This window comes from Ruditapes philippinarum, unplaced genomic scaffold (assembly GCF_026571515.1).
Source record: "Ruditapes philippinarum isolate M1 unplaced genomic scaffold, ASM2657151v2 ctg386_1_1_1_1, whole genome shotgun sequence".
Taxonomy (NCBI): Eukaryota; Metazoa; Mollusca; class Bivalvia; order Venerida; family Veneridae; genus Ruditapes; species Ruditapes philippinarum.
The window spans coordinates 251,990-279,138 of NW_026862271.1; the positions used below are offsets into that span (position 1 = coordinate 251,990).

The 27,149-nt window shown below is 35.1% G+C and overlaps 3 protein-coding genes across 5 annotated transcripts in view; 2 read left to right on the plus strand and 1 right to left on the minus strand.

The window, feature by feature from the left end:
* Window positions 1-26,752, minus strand: part of LOC132718514 (interferon-induced protein 44-like) — a 43,962-nt gene extending 17,210 nt beyond the window's left edge. Inside the window, exons 1-7 of one of the 3 annotated variants that reach the window (XM_060702214.1) lie at window positions 26,646-26,752; window positions 5,846-5,968; window positions 5,616-5,677; window positions 4,070-4,267; window positions 3,660-3,803; window positions 1,185-1,350; window positions 51-868 (exon numbers count right to left, since the gene is read on the minus strand). In XM_060702214.1, coding sequence (XP_060558197.1) covers window positions 555-868; window positions 1,185-1,350; window positions 3,660-3,803; window positions 4,070-4,267; window positions 5,616-5,677; window positions 5,846-5,951 — 990 coding nt within the window. In that variant the 5' untranslated portion in view covers window positions 5,952-5,968; window positions 26,646-26,752 and the 3' untranslated portion in view covers window positions 51-554. Of the gene's footprint in view, window positions 1-50; window positions 869-1,184; window positions 1,351-3,659; window positions 3,804-4,069; window positions 4,268-5,615; window positions 5,678-5,845; window positions 5,969-26,645 lie in introns of those variants that run through there. The other 2 variants (XM_060702216.1, XM_060702215.1) reach the window with 2 other exon arrangements.
* LOC132718490 (uncharacterized) lies at window positions 10,993-14,153 on the plus strand. Its single transcript, XM_060702187.1, has 6 exons — window positions 10,993-11,463; window positions 12,061-12,241; window positions 12,581-12,682; window positions 12,866-12,967; window positions 13,284-13,455; window positions 13,854-14,153. Exons 1-5 carry the CDS (start codon window positions 11,034-11,036, stop codon window positions 13,414-13,416), a joined length of 948 nt encoding a protein of 315 aa, XP_060558170.1. The 5' UTR covers window positions 10,993-11,033; the 3' UTR covers window positions 13,417-13,455; window positions 13,854-14,153.
* On the plus strand, window positions 14,213-15,212 carry LOC132718491 (uncharacterized). Its single transcript, XM_060702188.1, has 2 exons — window positions 14,213-14,716; window positions 15,157-15,212. Exons 1-2 carry the CDS (start codon window positions 14,408-14,410, stop codon window positions 15,199-15,201), a joined length of 354 nt encoding a protein of 117 aa, XP_060558171.1. The 5' UTR covers window positions 14,213-14,407; the 3' UTR covers window positions 15,202-15,212.
* Window positions 26,753-27,149: the final 397 nt, after the last annotated feature.

Consider the following 27,149-nt stretch of genomic DNA (forward strand, 5'->3'; position numbering starts at 1 on the left):
TTCATTTTCTCTATCCACACAACCTTAGGTCTATCAAAATAAACATTACGTACCGATAGTTGTGCAAAATCTGACAAGATTTCCATAATTTATTGCCATATCTTCATTTCAAGTGTACAAGTAAGTGATTACGTAATTAACATAACTTTCATATCTCCGTCGTTGTACATCCAAAATTCACATTTAATGTTACAATTAGTATTTGCACATGTGTTGCTTTTACATCAAGTAAAACTTCAAAACATCTTTCGGGGCGAGGTTTAATCTAAACTTAAAACCAAACTTTTGATAAATTATTTTTATCAAACACTGTCTTCCTACTAAATATTTAGCTTGAATTGGCGACGATTTGATCTTGTTCAAGCTTCTACACACTATTCAGTTTTATTTCAGTGTGAAAAGTACAGCTTATGAAAGTCTAAAACATTACATAAGTAAAAAGAAGATTGAGTACTACTTAAAGTCTGTGTGAGACTGATTCTTTAAATATGTATCTTCGTAGTTTTGTTTTAACTTTTATAACGTATATTTATATGAATCAGGTTGGCTGCGTTTTAAAGGATATTGCATGGCTGTTTCAACCATATTTCGTGTTCTGCCTCTTCTTTTTTCTTTTGCAAAGCATCTTCTGTGAAAAAAAGCATTTGCTTCAAAGCAGCTAAGGCGAGAATACTTATTTTGTCGTCAAGCTCTGTTTCATTTTCGTAGTTCTTTACTGGGAAGACATTGTTACGTGGAAGACCTAGCAGGTCTGCTATCTTCTGAACAGCCTCTTCAACATTTGTGCTTGAACAGGCTAAGGAAATATCCTTCTTCACATCTTTACAGAGATTGTCTATCTTTGTTAGAACAACTGTCTGCAATATACCTGTTATAGATATAAAAATTAATAATTTACTAAGTTTATCATTTATCTCCTACTCGGTGTTTATGTAACGGGTCAGTGTTTTCTGGTTAATCATCCTTTAATGCTTCTATGAAAATGTTGAAATAATTCATCACTTAATTAAAAAAGGAAAATACAAAATATGTCTTTGATTTGCAAAATACTTTTTTTTTCGGGTAAATCATGTTTTCTAGAAAACAAAATAAAAGGTTACAAAACAGAAATAAGCAAAATGTTAGGTGTTAGTAATTTGCATCCTTAACGTAACGTTTTAACCACCGATAACAAAACAGCACACCTCTCTCCTTTGCAAGTTTCTGAAATGTTCTGATTTTGTTTAAATCCATTTCTGATAAAACGTCCACTGATGTTGCATCAATGACAAACGCTATGCAATGTACTCTATCATTGGCAGACGGCGTTCCGTTATAATACCACCAAGAAACTGAATGCTCCGTTGAAAACTAAATAAAAAAGACAAAATTAAAAGATATCGAAATGTTAAAACATTTAACAAACAGCAGTTTGCTTGAAAAAGGTTATTACAAATATTCTATGTTATATAACTTTGCTATGTTATTTCGTTGATTTAGTATATACGATAGAATAAAAAAATTAGAATCCCCACAGAAAGTCCAAAACGACAAAATTGAAAATGTTGCAGGCTCGGTTTCATGAGTCTGTTCATTGACGGTACTGTCACGCTCCTACGAAATGGTTAAATTTTGAATTTAGAAATATCCACAGATGTGTTCATTCGGCGGTTATCATGGAACCTTCAATGTGACTGGCTAAAGCCATTCCATGAAAAGTTGCGTATGGTCCACAAGTTGTAGAACGCGTGTGCCCTAAACGAGTAAACAATAGGCGGAACTTATTTAAATGAAATTTTGAAAGGGGATCAGATGTGATGAAGACTGCATATCACTGATAAGACGTCAAAAGACAAAGTTAACAAGCAATTATCATAGTATTGCAAGCAATCCATAAGTCCCCTACCGGTTAGAACCCCAGCAACATTCTGAAGGGCCATTGGCAATTCACGTATGTTTCTACTTTAAGTAATTTTGTTAAAAAGTTCTTTAAAAGTGATCACAGGAAACAGTTTTTATGTACAGACAGACGGAATGAAGGACACTCTACAGTTATTTTTTAAACATCCCTGTTATCAAAATATAACATTTTTAAAAGCAAAATTTTTAGAAAGAGATAACTCGTGAAATAAAGATGCAAGATGTCATACATGATGTGAGTGTAACAAAGAACAATTAGTAATGAAGGTATGAATAATGAATGTTTATTTTGAATTTGAAGTAAATGAAAGTTAAAAGAACGAATAAGAAAAATCAAAAGTTTAAGGAGGAGATAATTCTGGAAATATGGATGCTAGATTTATAAACCTTGTCATATTATTATGATGTGGGAGTTTGAAGAAAATCCTATCATGATTGAAGAAGTTGGAGTAAAAATTACCAAATTCTCGAAAAAAAGTTCAAAAGGGGCATAATTCTGGAAATAGTCTTGCTAGAGTATTGAAATTTCTCACAAATGTTGAGTGATAATAAGAAACATATATATGAAGTTTGAAGTAGATACATTCAGAAAAAAAGAAGTTATTAAAAAAAACAATATTTTTTTCATGAAAATTTTAAGTTCAAGGGAGGTAATTCTGATAAATTTTGTGCTAGAGTTGTACACTTTGTCACATATGATGTTGTTGATGACTAGCAACTTATATTTAAAGTTTGAAGAAAATACCTTAAGAAATAAAGAACTTATAGTGAAAAAACTTTAAAACTAGAATCAGAAATCTTGAAATTCAGTCTATTTGTTGCCATAGCAACCAGAATTTTCAGCATAGGAAAAAAAAGAAAAAGACGTGCATAATCTCCATACTGCCATCTATCCATATATCAAGTTTCATAAAAATATTTTCAGCACTCTTGCGTTATCGCGGGATCCAGGTTATGTGTAAAAATTTGCCATATTTTCAGTCTATTTGTTGCCATAGCAACCAGAATTTTCAACATATGAAGAAAAGAAAAAGACATGCATAATCTCCATACTGCCATCTATCCATATATCAAGTTTCATAAAAATATTTTCCGTACATTTTGCGTTATCGCGGTAAACCGGTAGGGGACTAAAAAGCTGGCAACATTTCATAAGGATGATTCAATATTATTCAAGTAGGAATATTGGAACCACCCAAATAGAAAATGGCCAAATAGTTAAAACTTAAATATATGATAAACACAACAAAAAATGTCGTGCCGAACGATCTATAAGGATCGGACATATAACAACTCTGATTGAATGTACGGGGAAACTTTTAACAGCCTCCACACGGCAAAAAAAACGCTGATGTGGCAATAAAATAGAGAAAATAACAGAAATCCTACAGAAAGTCCAAAACGACAAAATTGAAAATGTTGCAGGCTCGGTTTGATTGAGTCTGTTCATGGACGGTACTGTTACGTGCAAACTACCGTCCATGCCTTTACACCGGCTTAAGCAAAATTCAACATTTAAGTAGGAAATGGTAAAATATTGAATTTAGAAATATCCGCAGATGTGTTCATACGGCAGTTATCATGGAACCTTCAATGTGACCTGTTAGTGCCATTCCATGAAAAGCGGCATATGATCCCAAGCTAATAGAAAGCTGTGCCCTAAACGAGTAAACAATGTGCGGAACTAAATAAAATGGAATTTTGAATGAGTATTCTATAATCTTATAACATGTATTTTGACAATTGCAAAGTAGCAATACCTCGTAGTGGTCTTTTATGTGTCCATCCAATAAATATTTGCAGTCATCATGATGAAGACCATTGAGTTCTTCCATTCCGCGTGTGTCACATAAACAGAAGTTCATGTCTGTACCACTTTGATCTTTTATAGCGTAGGTGTTATACTTAAATAATGAAGATACTTTTAGATATTTCATTTGAAATTTTAAGGATTAAGTGTGATACATAATTATACTTTCATAGTGACAATGGTAACGATCTGCATGCGACGAGGATTATGACACTTGGAATTCAAAATACACAAATAAACTAAAATTATAAACTTTATGTGTAGTCGTTAAATGAAAACATGAGAACAAGAAAACTAAATTTTGCGTGTTCTTTGAAATTGATTTTACATAGTCAACAGGTTAAGAAAACAATTATTTACATTTTTTGTAAGGCTTTCTTCTGCGCTACCACAAGTTGCGCGCTGAGTTATACGATTCCGGAATACGGAGTCAATGGTATTATAGAAGCTGGATTTTCCCGCGCCAACAAGTCCAATCATCAATATCCGTGTGCGTGTGACTGACGGATCTTCTTTTGGTGTAAACCTAATTAAATCGTCTTTCATACAATCTAGATGCTATTACAAAATAAAGAGAAATATAATTTGAAAGTGATGACAATTACAAAAATCAACATTTAGCAATTTCGATTATACCGTTGTTAGAGTTCTAATCGTACATACTGTAAATGTTAAGTAGAACACACATTAAATAACAAGATTCTGTCTTCACATTTTGACATGTCCTGCCTCTCTCTTTCAATGTTTGATGAAACTTTACATAACTTTTGACTAACAGATAAAGTACATAAAGGTGTTATCCGTCAAAATGTTTGAAAAATTAGCGCGAAAGTAAGTGCATCAATCTCAAATTTTCTAGATCTATGAATGAATGTTTTGACAAGTTTTCTCTTTCTGTAAATATTGATCATTACGACATGCTTGCATTTTTCCATTACCACGTTTTAAAATGGTTAGAAAAGCATTAGCTTCAAATTATGCTTTTTAAAATGTGTTGTTGTATCGCAATTTCTCCTAAACTATCAAAACTATGGACTTGAAGTTTCATAGGATGATTGATCTCATTTAGAAGAATTGCAGTTCACAAAAGCCGGTATTTGCATTTCTTATTTTTTGAGTTATTGTCCTTTGTTAATTTCCATACTTTATGTTTGTCTTGGCCATTTCTCCTAAACTATAAAAGCTATGGACTTGAAACTTCATAGGATGATAGATCTCATTAAGAAAAAGAGCAGTGCACAAGAACCGGTACTCTGCACGTATGTGTTTGAGTAATTGCCCTTTGTTAATTTTCATTATTATTTTTGTCCGGGCCATTTCTCCTAAACTATAAAAGCTATGGACTTGAAACTTCATAGGATGACAGATCTCATTATGAAAAAGTGCAGTGCTTAAAAACGGATACTCTGCGCTTCTTAATTTTTGAGTTGTTGCTCTTTGTTTATAATATAATACTTTTAATTTTGTCCCGGCCATTTCACCTAAACTATAAAAGCTATGGACTTGAAACTTCATAGGATGATATATCTCATTGAGAAAAAGAGCATTGCATATATAAGAACCGTTACTATGTACTTCATGATTTATTGCCCTATGTTAATTATTACACTTTATTTTTGTCCGGGTCATTTCTCCAACACAATAAAGCTATTCATTCTACATCAATCCTGATGTAGCATTTTTACAATCAGTTCAAATGCGACTAAAGTTCAAGGTCCATGTATATTGTAAGAGTCGTGTTTATATATAACCTATATTTAACAAGAAAGTGCCTAAGTGACAGCTATACTGTTGTTCACAAGGCGACACATCCGACTCATGGAGTTCTAGTTTGAGATACATTATCTAATAAAAACAAACTATTCTATTTTTGATATATTGCGGTTTTTAAGCAAAACGTATGTACTTCTCTACTCCATTTGGTTGGCCTCCATTGTTGCGGCATTTCACGAATGCATATCTGATCACCTAAATGAAACAGAGGACTACTTTTAAAAACACATTGTTAATTGGCACGATTGCTTTATGATGCTTTATGTGATACACGAAAAGTTTTAGTTTACGAAATTATTGACATTCTTACTTGTCAGATACTGAATGCATAAACACCTATTTAAGTGTAAAATTGTATCTTACCAGCATAAATAAAATGTCCATTCATTTGTCCATTCGACGGTATAAAGACGCCATTGGGCATGGATTGAACAGGAACACAGTCCCCATCATTTTTGTACGAAGTCATCACCTTTGTTTTTTATACTGAAAAAGAATATAAATAAAGCAATTCATGCTCAGTGATTAAGTTAGGTGATTTAATCATATTCTGTAGATCACAGGTGTTCGACGCGTTGATTGGTCACTACCTCCACCCCCCCCCCCTTACATACTCTACAACCCTCCGTCCTCTCCAAAACCTTGTAAACTGCATTATTGTTCATTTGAAATATGTTTTATATTTGATATATACTTTCAATTCAATTTCCACTATTTCCCACAAAAATATTAAACAAGGGGGTCATTGGCCCCAATGCGCTCACCTGAGTACTAAATTGAATTGATATACAAAAGTGAAGTAACCAGTTCTTAAAAATATACAAAACTGGAGTTGATGTTTTAAGACAATAAAGTTTAGTTTAAACAATATTTTATTTATAATCCACATATTTACAAAATAAATTACATATAATAAAGTTTACGGATTGAGTAGGAAGCTTGTAAAGGTTAAAGTTTGTGGATGGGTACAGTTTTTACTATATACATATAATTTATTTGTTTCATTTTACGCCTTTTCCCAACAATACTTCAGTCATATAGGCGGATATACATATAAGGAAAACCTATGACCCGGGGCGGGGCCAATTTTGACCCTAGGGCTATAATTTGAACAATCTTGGTAGAGTTCCACTACACAATGCTTCATGCTAAATATCTAACCTGTAGCCTTTGTCTCCGTGGTCGAGGGTTTAGAGTCGATGACTTCTAATCCAGTTACCTCTCTGGCGTGGGTTCGATCCCCGGGAGATGCTTTGGTAGTTTAGCACGGAGGAAGGTAGTCTAGTACTGGTGTAACTCTCCAGGAACGATGGTTAGGAAACTACCCGCCTATATGTCTGAAATACTGTTGGGAAAAGGCGTAAAATGAAACAAACAAACAAACAAACGGGGCCAATTTTGACCCTAGGGCTATAATTTAAACAATCTTGGTAGAGTTCCACTACACAATGCTTCATGCTAAATATCTAACCTGTAGCCTTTGTCAATTCAGAGGAGAAGTTTTTTTTAAGTTTCTACTATATACATATAAGGAAAACCTATGACCCCCGGAGCGAGGTCAATTTTGACCCCAGGGCTTAAATTTGAACAACTTTGGTAGAGGACCTATAGGTGATATTATATACCAAATATCTTAGCTCTAAGCCTTGTACCTTCAAACAAGTCGATTTTTTTAGTTTCTACTATTTACATATAAGGAAAACCTATGACCTACCTGGGGCTGGGCCAATTTTGACCCTAGGGCTATAATTTGAACAACTTTGGTAGAGCACCTATAGATAATATTATATGCCAAATATCGCAGCTCTTCAAACAAGTCGATTTTTTAAGTTTTTTACTACATACATATAAGGAAAACCTATATGACCCCCTGGGGCGGGGCCAATTTTGACCCCAGGGCTATTATTTGAACAATCTAGGTAGAGGACCTATAGGTGATATTACATACGAAATATCTGAGCACTAAGCCTTGTACCTTTAGACAAGAAGATTTTAAGTTTTTACTATATACATATATTGAAAACCTATGGCCCCCGGGACGGGGCCATTTTTGATCCCCCGGGCTATAATTTGAACAACTTTGGTAGATGACCTATAGGTGATATCATATACCAATATAACAAAAAATCAAAGCTCTAGGCCTTGTACTTTCAGACAAGAAGATTTAAGTGTACATTTTTTTAAACTCCTTTTCTAGCCCCGTGGCCTACTTATGCAACAGACCGTAACCATTTGAACAACTTTGGCAGGGGACCACCCAAGATCATTCGTGTAAAGTTTGGTAACTGTGCATTATAACTTTGCGGATGTCTCTACATTCAAAATTTCACCATTTTTCGTGTTTAAATGTTGAATTCTGCTTAAGCCGGTCCTAGGGGGCGTGGACGGTAACTTGCACTTTCCAGTACCGTCCATAAACAGGCTCAATCAAACAGAGCCTGCAACATTTTCAATTTTTCCGTGTTGGTCTTTCCTTAGGGATTCTGTTTTTCTCTACTTTATGGTCACATCAGTGTTATTTGTGCCGTGTGGCGGCCGTAAAAAGTCTCCCCGTACATTTAATCAAAGATGTTATATTTTCGATCCTTGAACATCGTTCAGCACGACATAATCGTTGTGTATACATGTTATGTGGTATTTATAGTTTCTTCTATTTGGCATTTTTCAACTTGGGTGGTTCCAGTATTCCTACTTGAATACTGTATAATCACCCTTAGGGTATGTTGCCTGCTTATAAAATTTGTCTTTTGATGTAGTGTCTGTAAAACGCAGGATTTATAACCTCAGATCCCTTTTCAAAATCCCATTTTATTTAGTTCCGCCCATTGTTTTCTCGTTTAGGGCACACGCATTCTTTTACTTGGGGACCATACGTCGCTTTTCATGAAATGGCACTACTGTGTCACATTGAAGGTTCCATGATAATCGCCGTATGAACACATCTGCGGATGTCTCTAAATTCAAAATTTCACCATGTTTCGTGTTTAAATGTTGAATTTTGCTTAAGCCGGTGCTAGGGCCCGGGCGTGGACGGTAACTTCCACTTTCCAGTACCGTCCATGAACAGGCTCAATCAAACCGAGCCTGCAACATTTTCAATTTTGCCGTGTTGGTCTTTCTTAAGGGATTCTGTTTTTCTCTATTTTGAGATGTTGTTTAAAGAAATTGTTAATTGTTGCTGTATAATTTTTACAACTTTTACAACATAATGCTACAATAACATTTGAAACTACTCAGACAATCCGAGGCTGCAATTTTCATTTAATTTTGTTGTGATTAATGCTTCAAATGACAGATACTGAAGTTTACATGGTTTTGCAGAGGTAGGAGGGTTACATACGCGCCGAATAGAACACCTGTGCTGTAGATAATTGTTTCATATTTATGTTTTTAGCTCACCTTGCACATAGTGCAGATGAGCTTTTAGGATGGCCAATCAAATGGCGTCCGGTGTCCCGCGTCCGTCCACATTTTATTTAAACGACATCTTCTAAAACACCACTTGGCCAATATTAATGAAACTTGGCAGGAATACTCCTTGTATGAAGCTCTATCAAAATTGTTCAAAGAATGCTATTCCATGCTAAACTCTGGTTGCTATGGCAACTAAAAGAAAAAACTTAAAAGGTCTTATACTTCAAAATGGAAAGGGCTAGAGCTTAGATATTTCTCACAAGGCATAAGCTTGTTGGATTCTACAACGTATATTCAAATTATGGTCTAGAGTTGAAAATTGGTCTCTGTTTTGGGGGTTAAAGGGTTTTTTTTAATTGCAAGATTGTATAGACTGTCTTTGTAGGGATAAATTGAAAAAGTGTATCTTGTATCTTTTGTCTCAACAGATGAGGATTTTTCTGTTAAAGCATTAGAAAGATGAAAATGTTGTTGGATGTGAATGTTAATTCAAAACAAAGTCAATCAGAATAGCCCAAATTTCAGAGCTAAAGTGAAGTTGATTTCCCCATTTAATAATAGATTCTTCCATTAATTTCGTAACACCACCAGAAAGGAGACTGTGTCATTTCCGAAATAAAATGTAATATATTTTGGTTCTTGACATTGACTTGCACATTTTATTGTGTAAGATATTGCACAAAGAAACGAAAGTAAACAAAAATGTTGTATTTTTTTCACAAAAAAGCTGATTAAGATAAAAGTTTAATTCACAGTACGGATATTACTTAAATTCTTCCTCCGGTTTGCGGGTAAAATCATATATTTCAACTTGTGTACGCTGGTTTTACTGAATCTGCTGAACGATTTATGTCATTATATTTCATTCTGATCATAAACATACAATTCAAATCATTAAATAATGCATATCAATCAGTCTTGTGTCAACATTTTTGTCCAGAAAACATCTGTATCAATCTGACCTATTTACAAAACTAACCGACCGGAAGTAGGACGAAATGGCGGCCTTGAACAAGGAAATTGAGAAATTTTGTAACATAAACTCGTATTTCAAAACAAAGAAAAGAAGATGAATACAATTATCGGTGTGCTTCGTTGAAACAGGTATTTTGTTCACAATCTGTGAAGTATTAAGGGATGACATTTAGTATTTATGTAAATATCACCTCCCGTGATATGATTACTAAAATTTTATGTTTGACGGAATTCCGTATTTTCGGCGATCTCCGATGTCATTTTTCTGAATGACTTAAATCCGATGAGAAATCGGGAAGGGTGTGTGTGCATGCCTCATTAATTAGCGTGTGCACATTGCTTGATAATGCTTGATATATTATTTTAAATAAATTTGTCCGTCTCAGACCTGTTTGCACAAAATGGGAAATATACGAATCAAAACAATTACAATACGGAGATTGCCGATGAAAAATTGAGCTAGTTAAATTTAAACAAGATCAGATTTGATTGGTCGTCGTTATTTTTACCAGCCAATGAAATCGTTTGTTGCATAGTCATTTGATGTCAAAATACATACATGTACAAATACAATGACAACAACAGTGAAGTGTTAATACTAACGATCTAAAAAAAGGTGCAAAAAACAAATGGAGGTGAGAGTGGTTAGCGGAAAAGGACTCTAAAGGTGAAAAATGGGATGCTTGGTTGAAGAAACCAAATGCAATGGGCTTTTGTGAAGTCTGTTCCAAAACGATCAACTAGACAAATTCGAACAGAAAAAAAGGTGCTTCTTAATCAAGAGGAGCTGAAGATGAGGACCACTAAAAGAAACTTAGACCAAGTAAGATCATTTCTCTGTGTAGTTTAGCCACTCTCTAGAGTCTAATTAGATCATTAGATCGTGAAATTTCGCCTAACTCCGCCCTTCCTCGTAACGGATACGGAGGAACTTCGGGATTACTCGGCTTAGGTCGGCTTAGTTATTCTCTAAAAAATATAAACGTTACAAATTGCGTTTTCATAAAAAGTATTGTAAACAAAAATTAAATAACTGCTATTTGTTTGGTATATTAACAATATAATATCCAAATTCACAACAATTCGTTGAAATTATCGGATGTTTGAAATCCACCACTTTGTTTAGAGATTATATGAAACGTCCTTCACCGTAAATGTCAAAATGAAAGTCCGCGATAAAACAGGCCGTTACAAGAAAGTTGTGAATTCTCGGCGATTAAAGAAGCAGTCGAATGTTATAGAAGATCACAATTATGTTGGAGCACATTTGTGTAATGGACAAGACTGTGAATGCCAGCCGAAATTGCCTAAAAATGTGTCAAGGATGGGCTGGAAGACAGGTCGTAGAATCGTTGAGTTTGATGTTCTTCTTTCTGGTTTAAAGTGTTGCAAATTCTGTGGTCTTGGACCAGTTCCACTGACGCTTTTTAACATTGTGGGCGAGTTACAGAGGGGTCTTGGGGGATACCTTTATGTGAAATGTACAAATAATGACTGTGAAGAAATTAACATTGTTCCTTATGGGAAGACACATCGTCGGGAAAAGTCGAAGGGAATTCCAAGTTTTGTTGTCAACACGAAGCTGGGAACCGGTATGTATTTTAGACGATTAAGTTTAGTCTTTTTTTTAATAAATAAATAAAAAAAACACGTATACAGCTATTGTTATATTGTATATGATACCAGTGTATAAATACATTGACAGTTTTTTTTCTGTAATCAATCAATTTTAGAAGTAAACTGCACCGTCACATCATACATCATGTCTAAATCCCATCTGTAAGTGATTTCTCTGTACTGTTACACTCCCCCCAGCTTTATTTGTCACGAACTACAAGAACTTATTAAATGTCCAGCTGTTTATGATGACATATATCACTATCAGCAGTGATCATTTACAAATTTATGTGTAAATAAACCTGTAACACATTTTACTGTAAGTAAGCTGTATTCATATTGCACATGTACTAACACTTATGCTGCAATACATACATAAAAACTGTGGCATTATCCTTTCAAATACCGAATAACAATAATAGGTCGAGCGTACTGCTGTGACCATTCATGTGACCATTCGTGGATGTTACATCAATACATATAATATATGCCAATTTTAATGATAAGATTTAGATGTAAATGGTTTCAATCAAACATTTTGCTTCATTGCTTCTATTGTTTGGTATTTTTAGCAATGATCGACAGTTTAGGTGGGCCCGTACGTGTAAATAGCTTCCTGGCTGCATTGAACCTGAAGCCAATTAGTAACAAAAACCTAAAGACCATGGAGAGACGGGCTGGAAACATTGTTGAACATGTGGCCGACATGTCAACTTGTGAGGCAGCCAAGGATGCCTTCCATCAAGAAATGAAGTAAGATTCAGATAATTGCTTGCATCAACAATTTCTAAATTGTTCATTTACATGGTCAATGAAAATGTGGATATTGAATGATGATTTGCTCTGGGAATGCCAAGCTATAATGCTTGTTTTCTTTGTATTGAACTGGATTTTCCCATGAATGATGGTTAGATGAACAGTCTGGCTGTACATTTTAAAAATACTATTATTGTACTATAATTGTATAAATACCATCATAATCAATTAACTATAAAGATGACAGGGTTCGAAGAATCCGGGCATTTCGAACCCTGACACATAACATTAAAATGTTTTTGTTTACACACGGTCAAGATAGCATTTATATTTCAGGGAAGTGGCTGAAGCTGAGTCCAAGAGAGCTGCTGACAGGATGGAAGGCCTTATCGAAGATCTTGGTGTATGTCCACTTCCAGATGTCTCCCCTAAACTAAAGTAAGTCTATTTACAGTCATATAGCATTTATAAAGATATCCATTATCATAAGCAGGAGCATAACAGATCTATAATTTATAAATTTTCACAGCTGAAAGTATTTTATTTACAAGTTTACTGTTCATTCCATTCTTATATATAGTTCTCACAGAATTTTGCTTATTATTTTTCTTTACTCGCTAGATTGATGTTACAACCTGACAACCAGGTGGATGATGATTGGACTGATGTAGATGAGGATAATGATGAAACTGATAATGTGAGACTCTCCTCCGCTTTGAAAAGGTACAAAAAAGAGTACTAATATTGTAAACTGTCTGTCAAATCATGAAGTGAACCTTACTAAAAAGGACACAGGCCTTTGCAAACTGATTGGAATTAATGCAGATGCCAATTAAATCAGCATCTGGACAGGTTCCAAGCCAATCAGACACTATTTGTACCAATTGTTAAGAAAAATGGCCAAAAATACATATACCAGACAACATTTAGCAGACAACATTTTTTTCCCAACATGTATAGCGTTAATATTCTGACCCACATTCTGATAAAATAAGGAAAGCTTTTGTCTCTCAAAGCATATTTCTTCTGCATATTACAGGAGACGTTATCAAGTTAGAAAACATAAAAAAAACATCCAATGCTGTCTCGGGCACAGAAAACACCATCAAGTCGAGTTTGTCTGGCATCGAAGTTCCCTTGTCACTCTAGAACAGGAATGTCTTGTGCTGTAGATACTGCCTGGCACAAACGTGGCTTTGACAGCTTGACTTGTAAGTAATAAGTTATAAACTAACTTACCAGTTTAATCGCAACACCAGCAGTAGTGAAGAGTGTCTAAACACATACAAAATTTTAACCGTTAAGGCAATTTGCAATCGAAATGTACTTAGTTTGTTGTGATTGTGTATGAGGGGATAGAGATAGAGAGAGAGAGTAGGCAATGTTTTGATTAAGTGTTTGCTCTGAGAAGACTACCATCTTGGAATGTGAATTCTCATGTAATTTTGTTGTGATTAATGCTTCCAAGGGATCACTTTGTTTCCAGATTTTTTTTTTCATGGTGGGTTCTAGTATTTATTGTTGCTTTTTGTAAATAGATGTTTAAGTTTTCCAACAGAAAGCAAAATGATACACAGATGTCATTAGTTGTTCATATGTAATTTTACAGCTCACACCTTCTTCATGAGCAAGGCACAGTATGGAAAGAAAGTAGTGAAAGCAGTCGTTAGTCATCGGACATGCGGAGTTTGCAAATGGTGGAAAAGAAATAGACCTTCAGAGGCAGTACGAAATCATCGTTGTGTTCATGATCACACAGGAAGTGCCAGGCTTATGGAAAGTGTATCGGGTGAGCGGGGTGTATGTGAGCTACACAAGGACGGAACCCCTGTGGAAGTGATTGAAGGCGATGGAGATAACACCATGATAGCTCGTCTGAAATCCAAATCAAACATTAGCTTGAAAAAGAAATTTGCGTTCATTGAACGCCGCCTTTCCTTGTTGATCTTGTTTATCATATTTTTTGACAGAAATCATATAGTGAAAAACATTGGAAAGAAGCTATATGCTCTTCAGGCGGACAAAAGCACAAAGCTCAGTAAGTTAGTGATCTTACACATTCAGAAATGTGTGAAGTATATTCTAGCAAAGAATCAAGGTGATCCAAAGGGACTAGAAGAAAATCTGAAAGCTTTAGTACCTCATCAATTCGCAGACCATACAATGTGCCAGCCTCGATGGTGTGGGTACAAGCGTGACCGCAGTGTTAAATACTCACACAGAAGCCTGCCCTACAAAGGACCGCTTAAGGACGACCACCTTAGATCTCAGCTAGAAAAACTGTTTGAACCAGTTGTGATGAAGGCTCCCCAGCTCGCAGACCTAGGTTCGAGTCAGCAGTGCGAGCACGCCAACAGAGAGGTCACCATGAGGGCTCCAAAGTCCCTTCATTATGGGAATTCAGAATCTTTGGATTTTAGAGTGAAGGCCACAGCAGCATTCATCAATGAAGGGCGTCACTACATTTCAAAGGTACATATCTTATTACTGTTTAAGTTTGTTCTGTTTAGTTTGCTTGTTATTTTATTTACAAATGTTAGACCAGTACAGACATAGTTTTGAACAACAATTAAGAAAGTCATAACAACCTTTCATTTGTGGTATAGTAGTTCTGGAGACCCTATTTCCTTGGTATTAATTGTTTTCAGTATTACATATATTTGTGAATTTTTCATGCATAATTTTGGCAAACTTCAACCATCACTCGAAAAATAAAGAACATTCATAAAGTAATAAGCATTGATTTATATTTGAGAAAGAGAAAACAGTCTCTTTCAGATTGTTGAAGCCTTTGAAAAAAAAAAGAATAATTTTCATGATTTAGTTGGATGTATTGCCAAAATAATGTTGGAATGTTTGTTTGACGGTTGATTGATGTTAATTGTTTATTGAAGTTTGTTGTTTTTGTTCAGCTGTTCCAGTTCAGCACTGTTATTATTCAAGGAACAAGATGTTGACAGGTGATGATCTTAAGGTAAATACTCTATTATCTAGAACTTTGGAAAGATTTTCATTAAATTTTCTGTTATGCTTTGTGCAGATAGGACCTGTATGCCGGTCAGTTTTATGAGACAAACAATCCACAAGATGACTTTTATATAAAGATATAAGCAATTGCTGTTGAAAATGTTGAGTGATAATGAAGAAATATATTGCTTATAGACCACTATGCACCTTGATGGAATGTATAAATTGTTGGTGTAAAAAGCAAACTTTATTGAATAATGGTGTTACTTTTACAAAAATCATAATGCAGTTTTCCTCAACAATAGTAAAGAGTTATGAATAGTTCCCATTTTATCTGAATTATTTTTGCGCGGGTTTATATATAGATCAAGAAAATTCTTTTCTTACAATATCCATGTTTGACTGAATATGTCATTTTAAAGTGTGCTAAATAATCTGATTACTGCTTTCAGGTACACTCCGAGGCAGGTCTTTCCCCTGGTGTCCACAGCCTCAGATATGCAGATAAATGCCAGAAGCATAGGAAGCGTGTCCAGGAAAGATCGGCACTGCCATCGACTAAGCGGCGGCGACTTCAACTAAAACAAGAGCGGTCAATAACACAAGGTGCTCAAGAAACAGATAAATACAGAATCCCTAAAGAAAGTCCAACAGAACAAAATTGAAAATGTTGCAGGCTCGGTTTGATTGAGCCTGTTCATGGACGGTACTGTTAAGTGCAATTTACCGTCCACGCCCCCTAGCACCGGCTTAAGCAGAATTCAACATTTAACATGAACTGGTACAATTTGGAATTTTGAAACATCCGCAGATGTATTCATATGACGGTTATCATGGAACCTTCAATGCGACACATTAGTGCCATTCCATGAAAAGCGGCATATGGTCCCCAAGTAAAAAAATGCGTGTGCCCGAAACGAGAAAACAATGGGCAGAACTAAATAAAATGGAATTTTGAAAGGGGAACTGAGGTTATGAAGCCTGCGTATCACAGATAAGACGTCAAAAGACAAATTTAAAAAGCTCTTGAAGGCATGTCCTATCAGTCAGGTAGGTAAAGTGATTTGTGCTGGTTTTTTTTACTTACAGAACAAACATATGAGCCGTGTCACGACAAAACCAACGTAATGGGTTTGCGACCAGCATGGATCCAGATCAGCCTGCGCATCCATGCAGTCTGATCAGGATCCATGCTGTTTGCTTTCCAACTCTATTACAAGTAGAGAAACTGATAGCGAACAGCATGGGCTGGTCTGGATCCATGCTGGTTGCAAACCCATTATGTTGGTTTTGTCGTGACACGGCTCATATACATGTATTTTGACAAAAGACTGTCAGTCTTGCAGGTACTGGTGTTTTCCTTCCTCTTTTCCTTCTTGATATGTCAATGATGGGTCTAAGACCTTAAGGATGGAGTGAAGTCAAAAGTGAAAGATAAGTTAATATCTTTGAATATGTATGGGGCAACTAACAAAAAACAATAACAAAGTACTGAATATAATCTTTCAGTACTTTGATGATAGAACTAGTCAAGTAGTAATGGATCATTTAGGATTGAGAGAATTCAAAATGTTTCCGCATCTGAAGAAATTGTCAAGTCAGTTGAGAGTGTGCTGCATCAACAAGTGGAAGACAATGGAAAAGGATTAAATTTAAGATATGAAATTGAAAATAGTAAAAGAATGAACATAATTTTGTTATGTGGGAATGTGTATATATTGCTTAAATAGTATTGCTCAGTGAATTTTTGTAAATTTTAACATATCAGATTACTTACATCTGAAGATAAATAAAGCACTTTAGTATGTATCTGAGCCTTTTTTTGAGCTTTTAAATTCACTAAATTGCAAAAGCTTCCGAGGGCATCCAGCCCCTGGACCCCTAGCCAGGGCGTTTCCCTGGACCCTCCGGGGGTCCTAGCGGCCCCGTGGCCCCCAACTTTTTCTTTCAGTATTTGTAACTTTTACCCCTGCATGTACACATGTGTTAATCACCTCAATAAATGTAAGTGAAAATGGAACAATAATTATGGTAATTATCCATGGTGCTAGAAATACTTAATTATCTTTATCATGTTAACTAAGCAAGAAGCTGATAATTGCCTAACCTTACAATAGTTATCAATTTAAACTTGAAAATCTACTCTAAATGACTTCCCAAACAGTAATTTCTGAAAACATGAAAATGATTCGTGTAGAAAAATAACACAAGAAAAAAGTGATTTGACTCATGAAAATTTTTTGCCAAACAGTCTGCCACGGAAAATTCTGACCTTCCTGAGATCCCTGCTGTTTTTTGTTGTTGTTTTTTTTAATAACATTTTACATGATTTAATTTTATGATTAAACCTGTGTATAGAGCCACTCATGTGAACAGGAAGAAGTTTTTGTAGAAAGGGGTGTCCTTATATGATAAAATAGATAAATACAGAAAACCACAGATGCTTGGGGGTTAGATCCTGTCCCCAACATGATACCCCTGAGTAAACACTTTTATCAAAAAATATTTTAATATTTAAAATCTAATGGGATATCTGGTACAACTATAATACTGGTTTTCGAAAAAATTTACATAATCATATGCAAAAAAAATACTGTTTACCATCATGTATTGAGACTTGATTCCAGGCAGGCAGGCGAATTGGTTGGGTCATTTTTGGTAACAGTTTTCTCAGCAACTACTCTAGAGAACCTCATAATATTTATTATACAGCATTAACACATTGTTCCATACCATGGGTTTCGATTTCAGGCCTGTCACTCATCCACTTCATGTTTACTGACTTAGTTTAATTCATAATAATGGTCAATGGTAGGAATTTTTCGTAACAATTTTCTCAGCAAATACTTATCACAGCCTCTTGATATTTGGTATACAGCATCAACATGTAGCCACATACAATGGGATATGATTTTAGGTATGTGGCTCATCCACTTCCCGTTTGATGACTTAGTTAAATTTTCGGCATTAATTGTAAATGGAAGGAAGTTTCCGTAACAGTTTTCTCAGCAACTACATAACACAGCCTCTTGATGTTTGGTAATGTGACTGCATTAATAAGTTCAGGTCTATCCCTTATCCACTTCCTGTTTACCGACTTAGTTAAATGTTCAACATTAATGGTCAATGGTAGTACATTTTTGTAACATCACAGACTCATAAGTCATGTTATTTGGTATACAAATGCAACCCGGTCATTTTTGTCCTTGACCCATTTTACTTTAAAGAAAAGAAAAAAGAGGTATTTCTATACACTTGATTGCATTCCTGTTGCTGTTGACCATGATAACCGCCGTATGAACACATCTGCGGATGTTTCTAAATTCAAAATTTTACTATTTCACGTTTAAATGTTGAATTCTGCTTAAGCCGGTGCTAGGGGGCGTGGACGGTAACTTGCACTTTCCAGTACCGTCCATGAACAGGCTCAATCAAACCGAGCCTGCAACATTTTCAATTTTGCCGTGTTGGGCTTTCTTTAGGGATTCTGTATTCATCTATTTTATGATCACATCCGTGTTATTTGTGCCGTGTGGCGGCTGTAAAAAGTCTCCCCGTACATTTAATCAATGATGTTATATTTTCGATCCTTGAAGATCGTTCAGCACGACATTATTGTTGTGCTTGTGGTATTTTTAGTTTCAAGTTTTCGGCATTTTCTAGTTGGGTGGTTCCAATATTCCTACTTGAATAATGTTGAATCACCCTTAGGATATGTTGCCTGCTTTTTTAAATTTGTCTTTTGACGTCTTATCTGTGATACGCAGGCTTCATAACCTCCGATCCCCTTTCAAAATTCCATTTTATTTAGTTCCGCCCATTGTTTTCTCGTTTAGGGCACACGCTTTTTATTACTTGGGGACCATACGCCGCTTTTCATGGAATGGCACGGAAGTGTCACATTGAAGGTTCCATGATAACCGCCGTATGAACACATCTGCGGATGTTTCTAAATTCAAAATTTTACTATTTCACGTTTAAATGTTGAATTCTGCTTAAGCCGGTGCTAGGGGGCGTGGACGGTAACTTGCACTTTCCAGTACCGTCCATGAACAGGCTCAATCAAACCGAGCCTGCAACATTTTCAATTTTGCCGTGTTGGGCTTTCTTTAGGGATTCTGTATTCATCTATTTTACATTTGACACTAACTAAATAACATTAAAGTATTTTATAAACATGTTGCTTGTTTTAAATAAGAAAAATCCAGTTAAGATCTATTCCCTAAGGTGAGCGATATAGGGCCATTATGGCCCTCTTGTTTAATTTTCTGTTTGATCAAATATGAAATGAAAATATGCATTTTAAAGCAGATACTTTTGTTACATTTTTTACTCAGGATTACATTTCCATTTTAGGAACACCTGCTTATTTAGATAACAGTCTAGATTCAGCATGTAATCAAATCTAATTGTCATTTTGTTTAACATATTTATGGAATCCCAAAGTTCAAAATTCACCAGAATAAGTTGTTGAGGTTATATCTATTCAAGTTGTTCTAAATTAAAACCGTCAGTCATTTGTTTTTTTACCATAAATCTCCATTACATATACCTAAATACATTTTATATATGTGTTTGTGATTTCTTCAACCGAACAGTATCGCCTGCATGTATTAACTACAAAAACGTACTATTGGATAACTTTATCAATTGTATAATTGGTGTTTGATCGTCTGCTTTTTCAATTTTGTCGTGTTGGGCCTTCGTTAGGGACTCTGATTTTCTCTATTTTATTGTGACATCCGTGCTATTTGTGCCGTGTGGCGGCTGTAAAAAGTCTCCCCGTACATTTAATCAATGATGCTATATTTTCGATCCTTGAAGATCGTTCAACACAACATTATTGTTGTGTATACATGTTATGTGGTACTTTTAGTTTCTTCTATTTGGCCTTTTTCAACTCGGGTGGTTCAGGTGTTCCAACTTGATTACTGTATAATCACACCCTTAAGATATATTGCCTGCTTTTTAAATTTTCTGTTGACGTCTTGTCTGTGGTAAACAGGCTTCATAACCTCTGATCCCCTTCTAAAATTCCATTTTGATAAGTTCCGCCTATTTGTTTCTCGTTAAGGGCACACTTTTTCTATTATTTGGGGACCATACGCCGCTTTTCATGGAATGGCACCATCGTGTCACATTGAAAGTTCCATGATAACTGCCATATGAAAACATTCGCGGATGTTTCTAAATTCAAAATGTCACCATTTTGGTGCTTAAATGTTGAATTCTGCTAGGGGGGCATGGACGGTAACTTACATTTGTCCATGGACAGACTCAATCAAATCGAGTCTGCTGCAACATTTTCAATTTTGTCGTGTTGGGCTTTCTTTAGGGATTCTGTATTTATCTATTTTATGATCACATCCGTGTTATTTGTGCCGTGTGGCGGCTGTAAAAAGTCTCCCCGTCAATGATGTTATATTTTCGATCCTTAAAGATCGTTCAGCACGACATTATTGTTGTGCTTGTGGTATTTTTAGTTTCAACTTTTCGGCATTTCTAGTTTGGTGGTTCCAATATTCCTACTTAAATAATGTTGAATCACCCTTAGGATATGTTGCCTGCTTTTTAAATTTGTCTTTAGACGTCTTATATGTGATACGCAGGCTTCATAACCTCTTAACCCTTTCAAAATTCCATTTTATTTAGTTCCGCCCATTGTTTTCTCGTTTAGGGCACACGCTTTTTATTACTTGGGGACCATACGCCGCTTTTCAGGGAATGGCACTACAGTGTCACATTGAAGGTTCCATGATAACCGCCGTATGAACACATCTGCGGATGTTTCTAAAAATTTTACTATTTCATGTTTAAATGTTGAATTCTGCTTAAGCCGGTGCTAGGGGGCGTGGACGGTAACTTGCACTTTCCAGGACCGTCCATGAACAGGCTCAATCAAACCGAGCCTGCAACATTTTCAATTTTGCCGTGTTGGGCTTTCTTTAGGGATTCTGTATTTATCTATTTCTTTAGGGATTCTGTATTTATCTATTTATTTTTTTCAAGTGCTGTGTGGCAGCCGTAAAAAGTTGCCCCGTACTTCACTTCAGTGTTGTTATATTTTTCTGGTTCTTCGTGATTATTGATGACAGCACTATTAAGTGTTGAGAATTGAGTACCGCTCAAGCCGGTGCTAGGGGGCGTGAGGGATGTTGCACATTTTCATTATCCCTCATGTACAGACTCAGTCAAACCGAGTCTGCAATTCTCTTGTAATTTTGTTGTGATTAATGCTTCCGAGGGATCACTTTGTTTCCAGATTTTTCTGTTTTTCTCTATTTTAGTATTTATGAAGAAAATATGATAAACAAGATCAACAAGGAAAGGCGGCGTTCAATGAACGCAACCCCCATACGACCCTGCAACAAGAACCAGTGAAAAGGAGCCCAGGCGGACCCCAAACAAAAACAGGACAGGGTACAAGGCAGAGCACGAATAGGCAAATCATTAAAATGTGAATATTTTTTAACTCATTAGGAATAACTGATAATGAAATTAAAAGAAAACAAAAAAATGACCGAACAATAGGTCAACAAAGTCAAAGGGGACAGGAGATCCGGGGAAGGGGGGGGGGGTAATTTAAAGAAATAAAACTAGGGGCAAAGGGGAAGAAACTTACCGTAGACGAGAAAACAACAAGGGACACAAGCAAAAGTGTCACCAAAACGGTATGAAACAACATTAATCTTGAAAAAATGGTCGCTCGGAAAGCATTTTAAACAACAAAATTACATGATAATTGTAGACTCGGTTTGATTGAGTCTAGACATAAGGGATAATAAAAAAGTGTAACATCCCTCACGCCACTTACCATCAGCGTGTTTGGTACTCAATTCTCAACCCGAAAGACCAGAAATATATAACGACACTGAAGTGAAGTACGGGGCAACTAACAGCATTGTTGTGATGTATAAATATCTGGAAAAAAAGTGATCCTTCGGAAACATATAAGACAGCAAATTATATGAAATTTGTAGACTCGGGTTTGATTGTGTACGTAAGGATATGAAAAAGTGCAACATCCCTCACGCCCCCTTGCACCGGCTTGAGTGGAAACTTTTTTATGCTCCCACATTCCCACAATGTGGGAGCATATAGCGTTGCATTTGTCCGTCAGACCGTCCGTACGTCCCGAAATCTTGTGAACGCGACTTCTCTTAAACCGGATGGCAGATTTTGCTTACACTTCCAGGGATGAACAACCTTAATGTGTAGATTGCCGCATATTAATTGCAGTAAAAGAAGGAATTTTTGCTGCAACCAAATTTAACAGAATTATGGCCATTTGTTGATTTTTTCATTATATACTATGTAGAAATTTTGTTAACGCAACTCCTCTTAAACCGGATGGCAGATTTTGCTTAAACTTCCAGGGATTAACAACCTTAATGTGTAGATGGCAGTAAAGGAAGGAATTTTGCTGCGACCAAATTCAACAGAATTATGGCCCTTTGTTGATTTTTAGTTTTAAACTTGTGGCACATGTAGTCCAAAAAATATTTGACCTAGAGTCATAAGATTGACGCAACTCCTCTTAAATCGGATGACAGATTTTGCTTAAACTTACAGGGATGAACAACCTTAAGGTGTAGATGGTAGTAAAGGGAGGAATTTTTGCTGCGACCAAATTTTACAGAATTATGGCCCTTTGTTGATTTTTTCACTATATACTATGTAGAAATTTTGTGAATGCGATTCCTCTTAAACCGGATGGCAGATTTTGCTTAAACTTCTAGGGATGAACAACCTTAATGTGTAGATGGCAGTAAAGGAAGGAATTTTTGCTGCAACTAAATTTAACAGAATTATGGCCCTTTGTTGGTTTTTTTCATTATATACTATGTAGAAATTTTGTGAACGCAACTCCTCTTAAACCGGATGGCAGATTTTGCTTAAACTTCCAGGGATTAACAACCTTAATGTGTAGATGGTAGTAAAGGAAGGAATTTTTGCTGCGACCAAATTTAACAGAATTATGGCCCTTTGTTGATTTTTAGTTTTCAACTTGTGGCACATGTAGTCCAAAAAATATTTGACCTAGAGTCATAAGATTGACAGAACAGTGGCGTGTGGGGGCATCCGTGTCCTATGGACACATTTCTAGTTTAAACAATAACACATGTTTAGTATCTTGGATATGAGCCGTGCATTTTCAGACAGGAAGAATGAACAAAAATCAACAAGGCAAGGCAACGTTCACTAAACGCAGCACCCGACACAGTCCGGTCTGACATCTATCCAAACTGAAAGTAATAAACCTTAATTCAAAAGACATGATTTTAGTGCTCCGCGCCCAAAGGCGTGGCGCTATTTGTGTTACTTTTTTTGTCCATGGACCCGATTTTTATCAATTAATCCCTTCGATTTACAGCTTAAAATAAATTCGGAAGCCAATTTCCTTTCGATTTCTTTCATGTAAAGCTCTTTATTTATAACCTATGTCAAGTAGCTTTTATATCTTTGACTGCATGATCATGATGTTAGTGAATTTCCTCATACCCTATGATTCCTGTCTAAAATACAGGTAACAGTCTTCCATTGATAAATAATGTTTCAATATATCAACATGCCATGCACCTTTATTCATGATTTTAAATGTACCATTATTTTTGTTAACGCGTATAACGAAAACATCCTGAATTTGGTCTAAAATAAGAAATTCATCCCAATTTTTTTTCATTCCAGTGTGTATTCTTCTTTCAGTATTTATCTGAGACTTAAAATATAGCTACTGTGTCTTAAGTCCAAGGCATCAAAAGAAACCATTTTTCTTAATTTGATAGATAAAAATGCCTGTTATATTACAATATTAGTCTCTTTCATTACTATTTTTATATGCTGTTTGTATATTTGTTACATTTATAATAAAGGCTACTGTTTTGTATGTTCCAAAGAAAAAAACATTTAATATATTTTTTTAGCAAGCCGACCAAAGTTCATGATGAACAATGTCTTTTGTCCGCCCATTCATCTATGATATGCATGTACAATTCTGGTAAAATCCAATTAACCATTGAAAAGTTTAAAAGAATATCTGGTCAAAAGGCCCCGTGTTCACAATGAAAAGATCAGGGTCAGATGATCCTGATTTTATTTTCATTGCTTTATGAAACTAAAACTGATCGTATTAGGCTAGAATTAAATGGTACATATTCGAAATATGAATAATTGTTTATTTGCAAAGAAACCAATCTATTTTGGGATAAAATGAACAAATAACAAAACAAATACAAAAACAATCGGATCAAAATGAGGATCAATTTTAGGATCAAGATCAAAATAAGGATCAACTGTAAAATGTTCATATCTTGTAAAAATAATAATAAATTATTCTAAAATTTCATAAACATGCTATTTCAAGTCCAGTTTTATCAAGTTAACACTGAATATTTAATCTATGAGGATAAATAATGGAGAATATTTGAGTTTTTAAATTAAATCCTGATCTTGATCCTGATCCTTAAATCTTTGTGATGTCTACTAGTTCATAGTCACTTGCTGCATTTCTTGCTTGGACGTCATTTGATGCTTTGCATCAATGCCTGTCTTGTTTAACATGATATACAATTTGGCGCGAAACATGTAATGGACATTTAGAAAAATAAAGTCGATTTGGCTTATTTACATGCGGATATTAATATTTCCTACAATGATTAGTTGTTGATATTTGTAGTAAGTGAGTAGCATTATAGGTGAATAAGAAAATGTACATGCTTTGATATTCTTTATCATGTAATATTACTGACTACAGTAGTGACACAGACAGAACAATGTTGCACTACTGTCATGTCACATATTTACAAGTCTTGTAAAATATGATAAACAAGATCAACGAGGAAAGGCGGCGTTCAATGAACGCAACCCCCACATGACCCAGCAACAAGAACCAATGGCAAGGAGCCCAGGCGTTTTGTTTGTATTGGAATTACTTTCCTTACCAGGTAGGCATCAGTTTAAGCATTTTTTAAAATTTAATATCTGGCCCCTCTGTCATGGACAGTACATACGATAATTATAGCTATGCAAATTTAAATTATTTACAAAACACCCGGAACAATGTACACTACTCCTTAATCTAAATAGAAAATAACTTGGGCGCAGAAATGATTTGGTAAGGTATCTGTAATGAGCGCAGAGTGGAGTTTCTCAATTGCTGCATTGCAGCAACATGTGTTCTTGTTATTTTATAGTTGACTACCTGGCAATGTTGCAAATAAAATATCTTAAGTTTTAAATAAAGGAGGATTTGTCACGATCCAATTTAAGGTCCAGTGACTACCAGACCATAAATATGTAATACTTTGATATATCAGATCAACTGGGTCTTATCTCAGATGTTTGGGATCATTCTATGAAAATTTGGTCAGCATTAACCTAGTTTTTTGTTAAGAAATCGTTGATAACGAATGATTACAGATCGATGGAATACAAATATCAGCATATAATAAACCACCTTTCAGTACTTCATGCAAAAGAAATATTTTAAGGTATGAGCCCCCTAATGGGCACTATAAGGAACTATAAATTGACAACATAGGTCAGTTATATACCTTAAAAGACACAATAATGCAAAATTTAAACAAAGTTTACCGTATGGTTTACGAGTTATGGAGATTTTTCTTAAGTAAAACTTGGCTATTAGAAGGGCTCTTTTTCAGAAATGAGAAACTCTAAATATTCTTTTTTATAATCTTTATGAAAAAATGTTTTCCTACAGAACATTTTTGAGAAACAAATAATAGCATTCAGCTTACAAATGACCCAGCAAAATTATTGTTTCTACTCAAAATGTTTGAAATATGTTTATAAATGTTACCCTACCCCACCCTTTTTAAGTACTTGTTTGGTCATTTTTCTACTTGGCGGGCCTTTTTCAAAATATCACTTAAATTTACTCAAATCAGGGGCTGTTTTCAAAGTTTGCATAAATTTTCTTAAAAGTATACTGGTTGCGCCTGTCAAATATAAAATACTTTTTTATAAAATACTTTTACCGTCTAGTTTTTATTTTATTAGACTTTGAAAACATCAGGTACCATATTTGATAAAAAAAAATTGGCACAATTTAGCCAATAAATACCATTAATATTTTCATTATTCAAATGAAACACTTTTTTCTTCTCAAGAGTGATATGAGAGACACAAATAATGTTCAAAAAAAAAAGAAAGAAAAAAAAAATGTTGTCGCTTCTGGGGCTTGAACCCACGCCCCTCAGTTACAATGCAAGTGACAGTAGTTCTAGGCTATTTGAATACTCTTCAAAGTGGAGGTAATGCATTAGGTGGATCATACCTTAAATATATTATGACCTGACTCAGTTGATCGTCCAAAAATTAACTGTTTTAACAAGCAAAAATTGATATTCAATTTTGAAAATAGTTTAATTTAGTTTAAGTTTTCGTCTGGGTGATAACGAAACAGTCTACTCACCGTTGGTTCTTTTTATTCCAATGTCAAATCTAGCTTTATGTTAAAGTGCAACATTCGCTGCTGCAGCAGCGAGTATTTGTGGGTGTGACTAATCAGTGATGTAAAACTGTCTGTTACAAACCCTGAGCTTAAAATAGCATGCAGTGTTTACCTGCAGAGAATATAAACAAAAACAGCTGATTTTACACAGGAGAAGTTTCATGGGTTTAATAACTCACAGATTAATTAAAGACATTATCAAGCCATCTTGTCTAGATATTTTTTTTGAACTTTTTTTACTGGAATGCTGTATGTGTCCTTCATCAAGTCAGACAATTATATCCAAATCAAAAGGATGTGCCTTACATGGGACATTTCTTTTAGGAACAACGTGCTAAAAATGTTCTTGATAGAAATTGAAAATATTTTTAAACTTTTAATGTATAAAATTTTTATACATATGCAACATTTAGATTGATTAATATTTGTGAAATGTAATTCTTGACTACAAGATATTTACAACAA

Bases quoted from the DNA above. Each gene is read 5' to 3' on its own strand.
- LOC132718490 (XM_060702187.1), top strand. From the start codon at position 11,034: ATGAAAGTCCGCGATAAAACAGGCCGTTACAAGAAAGTTGTGAATTCT. The intron at 11,464-12,060 runs GTATGTATTTTA...TGGTATTTTTAG, and splicing joins CAACACGAAGCTGGGAACCG to CAATGATCGACAGTTTAGGT. The intron at 12,683-12,865 runs GTAAGTCTATTT...TTTACTCGCTAG, and splicing joins GATGTCTCCCCTAAACTAAA to ATTGATGTTACAACCTGACA.
- LOC132718491 (XM_060702188.1), top strand. From the start codon at position 14,408: ATGTGCCAGCCTCGATGGTGTGGGTACAAGCGTGACCGCAGTGTTAAA. The intron at 14,717-15,156 runs GTACATATCTTA...GTTTTTGTTCAG, and splicing joins GGCGTCACTACATTTCAAAG to CTGTTCCAGTTCAGCACTGT.